Source organism: Priapulus caudatus, unplaced genomic scaffold, assembly GCF_000485595.1.
Source record: "Priapulus caudatus unplaced genomic scaffold, Priapulus_caudatus-5.0.1 Scaffold960, whole genome shotgun sequence".
In the NCBI taxonomy this organism is placed as follows: domain Eukaryota; kingdom Metazoa; phylum Priapulida; class Priapulimorpha; order Priapulimorphida; family Priapulidae; genus Priapulus; species Priapulus caudatus.
Window position 1 is genome coordinate 56,929 of NW_014578021.1, and position 7,836 is coordinate 64,764.

General features: G+C 44.9%; 1 protein-coding gene across 1 annotated transcript in view; it reads left to right on the plus strand.

Annotated features, from left to right (window-relative positions):
- The window catches only part of LOC106814667 (selenoprotein M-like), a 5,992-nt gene extending 3,754 nt beyond the window's left edge, over positions 1–2,238 (plus strand). Inside the window, exon 4 of the mRNA XM_014819014.1 lies at positions 124–2,238. Within this exon, the coding sequence (XP_014674500.1) occupies positions 124–267 (144 nt within the window). The 3' untranslated portion in view covers positions 268–2,238. The remainder of the gene's footprint in view (positions 1–123) is intronic.
- The last annotated feature ends 5,598 nt before the right edge of the window (positions 2,239–7,836 follow it).

A 7,836-nucleotide genomic window follows, 5' to 3' on the forward strand; every position in this document is an offset into this window, starting at 1 on the left:
AATCCCACCACTCCACCACAGAGTCACCGCAGTAGACGTTAGATGAGCGCTGTTGCTCTGCGGCACTTGTTAAATTATCCCCTGATATGTATGAACCCTCAGCAGTGTCATCTATTCTTGCAGACGGTTGAGTTGAAGGAGATGAATCGAGAACAGTGCAACGACCTCCTCCTTCAGCACAGCTTCTTCCGGAGAGAGAAGGAAGAAGATGCTGTCCCCGAGCAGTATCACACTGGCCCATACATCAAGCAGAAAGATGAGTTGTAACCATGGCGATGGTTCGTAGGTCTTCCTGTGATAGGCAAGCCGTGTGCAAAGTCTCTCCGCAAGTAATGTTCTGTTGCCCTCGTATTAGACGCACGCGTGGCTATATATTGTTGCTTGGCTTTCGTAGCCACTGTGCGTTAGTGCGTAGGGCTTGTAAAATATATTTTCTTTGAAAAAATATTGTTGACTGGGAATGGCTCGAATTAGTTTCAATTCTCGTATTTAAAGGTGTTTTTAATCGCGAATCAAGTCTTGGTCACTTTGTGTTTTGGCATTTGCCTTCGTCTGTTAGCAGCGGGAGAGACTTTGCGTTGGTTTTTGGGCCACCTGCTCTGCTGTTTGTTACGAGATGCTTCACTCCTGGGTCGCAGTAGCAATGACATCGGCAACTCAAACGTCGTGGTTGTCGATCGATGATCCTTCTTGCTTAGGAGATGAAGAGTCAACTGACATAACGCAGAGCAGATTACTTTTTGTTCGCTGTCCGCCATCTTGAATGGTGTAAAATTCATGCAAGTTGCAGTCGGTATGCTAGTATTTCCTTATGTACCCAGCTGCAGGGCCGGATTTAGGACTGGGCAAGCTGGGCAAGCTGCCAAGGGGCCTTCACAACCAGGGGCCTCCACATAATTCACGGAAACAATATTTGTTAAGGAAAATGTAATTGAATTTTGTTTGTGAGTGGTAGAAACAGCTAACTGGTTGTTTTCCTGTCATTGCTCAGCACACATCGGCAGACAAATATCTCAAATCGAACGTCATATCCATCTCAACGTCGATTTTCGTGCTTGCTTATTCAGATTCTTTCTACTTGAAGAAATTTACTTTATGGATGACTGTAACTATGTCTTGTCATCTTTTAGTTTTTAGTATTCTAAGGTAGGGTGGGCATCCACTACTGAAGGCTGCCCAGGGGGCCTCCACATGTCTAAATCCAGTCCTGCCCAGTTGAAAATGTGTGCTTATATGATATAATATCTGATTGAGGGTTGACAGGTGAATGCTGATGTTGGAACTTGGTAGGTTATGTTGGTATGTTGGTGGTATGTTTAACGGTTTACGAGATTGTACGTAACGCCTGCGATGTGGTAATTACATCCTATAGGTACGTGTTGGCGAATTATAATCTAGACGAGATGGAATTTTCAAATTCCAGAACCTAATTCTAATGGTTGCCTAGAAAATGAGTCGTATGTAATGGGTTCTCTGCGAGGCTTGTAAGGTTTTTGAAGCTGTGATATAAATTGTCGTGTTGCCGGTCTTCATATACCTGTACATTTTCTATCTGACAGCAGTGATGCAACCTAGCGTACATTGTCACTTGGCTTTTTTGGCTAAGCGAAATCACCGGTTTTAGTTCTTGTGATCTGTGGCGTCTGGTCTGTATAGGAGACAGCTAGGTAACTGTCATTGTTGTTACTATATAACGTTTTCTGCTCACGGCAGTGTTTGATTAGCCTATGAAATTTCTAATCATCACATAAATTCCTTAGAAAAATGTTGATGGTAAAGTGAAATCGAGCAAACCATATAATAACCATTACAGACACGATTCTGTGTTTATTTTGCTTAGAATGGCATTGCTGTATTGCAAATAGGTAATGAACGTGTAATAAAATTCAAATATGTAAAGCTATGTCCAAATTTTTAACAGTAATTTAACACAGTTATCCTTGTAGATCTAGCTGTAGGTCTGCAGTTTAGGAGTTATCACTGATAATGTAATTGGATTTGTAATAATTGAAAGGTTTGTCTCTTAGTGTGTCTGTGTGTGGGCAACATGATTATGGGGCAGGGAATATGTTACATTACCAGAAATCAAATACAATTCTTGCACCAGTTAACAGCACAGTGTCACTTGTGCTGTCTGGCAATGACGTTGTTATGGGTACCCTGTCTTCATTTTAGATTCAGGGTGATGTTAAAGTGTGGTTCTGAATAAAACTGTCTGTTATGTAAAGTTTTCTAAAACTTGTATTTTATGTGTGTCATTTTCCCATCATAAACCCGTATTTGTGTGCAACTCTATAGCATTTCAGTGCATACTTTACACGTGTATGTGAAAATCACACCAGCGCGATTGGCTTACGGATAAGTATTGGAAGCGATTTTGGGATGAGAGCTACTTTCTTTCATTTGGCACGTGCCTACTACACGTTGATTTTCAGCTATTGTCCATTGTACTGTTGCGTTACACTATTATCACCAGTTCTCTGCCACCGATCCATTTGCTTAAATAACACAATTGCCACCAAGTATAGACTAGATTTACTGCCGCCAGTAGTTATACATTTTAGTAGGTCTCAGTGGAGATATGGTGATCCGCTAGATTCGAAACTCTGAACTCACTTTAAAATGAAAAAAAGTCAAATGGTATGAGAAATGGCTGAAACATACCTATAGCCCAGTCTACCTAGGTGTTACTTTAGACTGCTCTCTAACTTACAAAAATCACATCATCAAGACAAAGGCCAAAGTGGGTGCCACAAACAGTATTCTAAAGAAGTTGGCCACTACTAAATAGGGAACCGACGCCATGACAATCAGAACCACTGCTATCACCCTGTGCTACTCTGCGGCTGAGTATGCGTGCCCTGTCTGGAGTAGGTCGCCCCATGCTGCAAAAATTGACCCAGTTCTGAACACTGTCTGCAGAGCCATTTCTGGATGCTTGAGACCAAATAACGTAGATGGCCTCTACCTTTTCTGTGGCATTGCTTCTCCACACGTTAGATGAATGGCTTCATCCCAAGTAGAGAAACTTAACCAAGAAAATTACCCTCGCCACCCCCTCTTCCATCATGAAACAGTACAGAAGAGTAATGGTCAAAGCATCTTTAGGCAAATCAACATAAGCTTTCACTCAGACCCCAGGAATCCCTCCCACCCGGAGCCAACGAGGCATGGCCGGCGTGGTTATGCCTAAATTGCCTCAGGACAAGTTTTGGTCGATGCAGGGTACTCGTGCAGAAATGGGGATACACTGAAGATGGCCCAACCGAATGCGACTGCGGGGAGGACCAGACTATGGGACATCTTCTGAAATGCCCCTATTACCAGAGCCCTGTATCCCTGGAGACCTTGAGCCTTCCAACCACCGTGCCAGATCCTGTGTGCTGCAGTGGCTAGGCCGAGTGTAGTGTAGTGACCCGAGAAGAAGAAGTTTAAAATGTACCGCTCTTTTCGCTGAGGGCGTCACCATCCAATGGCATTAAGAAATGCTAGGTGAATTTTGACGTTCTAGCGCCATCTACTGAGAAAAATAATTATAAAGTGCGCATATATGGAATAACCCAATGTATTATATCGCTCACCAGATTAACATCGGGTTTCGTCACGATGTGAAGAGCTTCTCTCGCGCGAGATCTCGCATTCAATTGATACGTGAACAGAATCATTCCCTACCATCTTGTGTATTTGTATTTGTTATGGGCATTTTTAACTGTGGTAACTTGAAAGGCTCATGGAAGCAACACGAACCTGACGTAAGTTAATGCAGTATCAATTGATTTATCATGAACGCAAACCACGGACTTGCTCGTTGTTTAAGACGTTTAAGGCGTATAATAAAAGACGAGTCTATGTATATAATCTACGAGTACGAGCAGTAGTTCAGAACTGTAGTAGAACTGTTCATGTTCTGTTGTAATAGACATGTGAAGGAAGACTTAAAAAATACATGGTATTATGGCGACTTCGGCTAACTAACAATTACCGCGATTTATTCTGCACGCTTTACTAATGTAATTATCAACTACTCACATGAATAGTAATTATATATGATGATATAGATATATATATATATATATATATATATATATATATTATATATATATATTATCTAGCTATATAATAGTAGAAAGAGGCCGCGAAGTGTCGTTTTCCATATCTCCTCCGAAACCGTGCCGCGTGTGCCGCGCGAATCCGAGGCTGGGGGCCCCTTCTGGACGTCCGGCGAATACACATTCCGCTACGTTAGACACGCGATTTTTCGATGGTAAAGTGACTTTTTCAGGCAATTTCCTAAAAAGTTATGTGCCCAATAAAAAAACAAAAAAGACGTTCGGCATCATCGCGGCGCAAGACTCGCCACCGAAATTTTAAGAATCGCCAAATCCGCATTCGCAGTCCCAATCCAGCATGTTGAATGCACCTGCTAGCCGCAACGTGCACGGTGTGTTGCGCGCCGTGTGTAGCATGTGATGTGTGTGTGTGTGTGTGTGCGTACTGCGTGCGTGGGCGTGCGTGCGTGCGTGCGCCGCCGCGCGTGTGTGCGATGTGCGTGCACAACACATTTTGAAATTGTGTTAAAATATGAATGTGTTTTTTCCTCACCGCCCCCCCCTCACCCCCGCGTTCCTCTCACACTCCCACATAACTCACTCACGCTCATCACCTAACACCTTCGCTAATTGGAAACACGACTATTACATACGGGTACAGAAGAGGACGCATCTATCCACTCTAGCCTCGCCCGCCCCGCGCTCTGCACTCAGCATACCACACGCCCACTACCCGCCCACCGCTCACCGGCACGCCCACCTCCTCCCCGCCCCCCCTCCCGCCACGCACACCCGCACCACACACAGCGACAGAGACGCACGCAGCACACCGCACACCACCCACAGACGACGCGCACCATTACTCGCCGCCTCGGCCCGCGTGTAGTACTACCCCCCCCACGCCCAATCCACTCGCCCATCCGCCGCACCCCCACGCACTCGCTGCACGCGCCGCACACACACCCCGCCCCACCCGCCACACGCACGCACGACGCGCTCGCAGCTCTCGCTCACCTCGCTCGCTCTCCTATCGCTCGCTACTCGCTCCTCCTGCTCGTAGATCGCTCTCGTGCCTCCGTCGTCGTCGCCCTCGCTGCTCCGCTCCGTCGCTCCGTCCGCGCCGCGCCGACTCGCGTCTGCTGCGCTTGTGCCATACGTCGCGTGTGCCGTCGCGCTGTCCCCCGCGTGTGCGCTAATATGTGCTCTCGCACCGCCCACCGCCGTCTCCTCCCCCGCTCGCCTCTCACACATGTGGCTCTGCCTCTCGCCCTCGCCGTGCGTGCGCCCCCGCGCTCGCTCGCCATCTCGCTCCCGCACTCGCCGCCACTCCGACCGTCCTCGCTCGCCTGCTGACCACCTCCGCGCGCTGTCGCCTCTCGCCGCTCCGCGCGCGCCCCGCCGCCGCATCCTGTAGTGCCACTGTGTCGCTGTCGTCGCGGCGCCCCCGTCGACGCTCGCCTCGCAAACCTCCCCACTCGCTCTCCTCGTCGAACACCGGGGAGCTGCTAACCCACCGACGCCCGTGCCCGACGCCACCGCAGAGCTCAACTCGACACCTCTCTCTAGCATCACTACTCTCTTCACAACTACCTCATACATTTTTTTCAGAATTTCACTTATTATTTGCATCGGCTCTAACCAGAATAATATTTGCTAAAAGTTAATATCTAAATAAGGTCATATTGTACTGATGAATCACCATCATTTCTGCTTTTTTAGAAAAAATTACCATGGTCATGTTTCAAGGTAAATTTCAGATTTTATATATATTAGTAGCAAGCTTTTTTTAAAACAAATATTGAATATATGATTCGAGGTCTAAATTAAATATCAGTAATTTTTTCGTATTAACTGTAAATAGCATCCTCAGCTAAAAGGTGAGAGATAAATGGTGTAAAGGCGCGCCATGCTCAATGCAGCCCCTACTCAACACCGCGTCTTGGAGGACGGGTAATAGGGGCTAGTATAATTATAATAACGCATATAATAATTACAGTACAGTGGTAATTTATTTTCCAGTGTCAATCATCTCGTTATAAACGGATGAATGTGCCGAGAAGACGAAGAATCAACGTCAACGGGGTTTCATGCAACGATTGAGTGGTTATCGGCCCGAACCACGTGCGAAGGAGCAGCAGCTAGAGTTACATGTACACACCTGAAGCTGGCTCGTGTTCAGAAAATGCTAATTCCTACTGAATAGACTAGGCGTTAAGTGAACGTTTCCTCGTAGACAGGCTCTCCGATATTGTGAAATATTTACGTATGACCATAGTATAACCGACTACATTCCAATTATTTTAACACCGCCATGAGCGTTTCAACACAACTCCGGTATTATCCTTAGAACGATATAACGTCCATTATATATATTAATTTTGCTGTCATTTAATTAATGTTATTACCTAATAATTAAATTAAGTTAATTGTTATTGTACGTGTTGGTAGTATTATATAGATAGATCGATTGATGAATAGATAGATAGATAAGCTAGATAGGCTAGATGGCATGAGATTAGATAGTATGGCATTAGATAGTATAGATAGATAGATAGATAGATAGACAGATATATACATAGATAGATAGATAGATCGATTGATGAATAGATAGATAGATGGATGGATGCATGCATGGATGAATGGATGGATAGATAGATAGATAGATAAATGGGTAGATAGTTAGATAGATACACATACATGGATAGATGAATAGATAGATGGATAAAACAAGAGCAGATAGATAGATAGATGGCAATTTGGGTGGTTAGGTGGGCGTCTTGCGGAATAACGGCGTGGGACGGTTCTCGTGGATACGTAAGAGAATCTCCCGTTATCGCTACATTTATTAGGATGCGTTATTCCGTCTGATTTTTGCACATCGTTTTGGTAGACTGAGTCTATAGCTGGGGGGAATATATTGGAGAACGTTTGATTACTTGAGCATTGTTTAAGTCTAACCTAGAAAATACTCATCAGGAGTTATAATTAGAAGATATATCTTCTATTATATACTCTGATACTAATCTACTTGCGTGTGGGGGTTAGTGACTGATTATCTATCTATCTATGGCAATGTGTACTTGAACATCGTCCCGCGGCATATGCCTCGCGTTTTACTTGTACGTGCTATTTTTAATCATTATTGAGCTTCATCATCCTTCTTATTAGGATAAGTTGCCACGAGCATGCGCAGTAGCAATGGGCGTTCATGATATGGATTATAATAAGAATTGTACGTTAAACTGAAATTTAGAATGTTTCTTTTTCATATGTTTAAGTTTTGAAAGCTGGTCACAATATTCCTCTTTGGCAAATCGTCGTAGTTTTCAGTAACAGGTAATGTGCTAGGACACTACTTTGGGCCGTGAACACTGGTGCCGTGGTGGGATTCGAACCCGTATTTATGGAACGAAATCATTGGGATAACTAAGCTCGCTACCCATTGGCGCCTCTAACGGGGCGCCCGCGGCAAATTAGAAATCACGCACATGTTCCTTGTATACTAGGAATGGCCCATTTAGAACATATTTCAGCAAACGAATTACTGAGATTCGAACCATGGGCTCCATGGCTTCCAAGCGGCATAGCGATTATAACGGCCCTATGCTATGCACACACGTTGATTACTCCTTGCTTAGATGTCTGCGAAAAATACGTTTAGCGTTAGACAAGTTAGAAAACATTTCAGCAAAGAATGGTTACGGGGGATTCGACGCCAGGTTTCATAGATGGCAATCTAGCGACCTAACGCGCTGTGGCTATGCAGACGTTTTCGGGTGGAAACGCT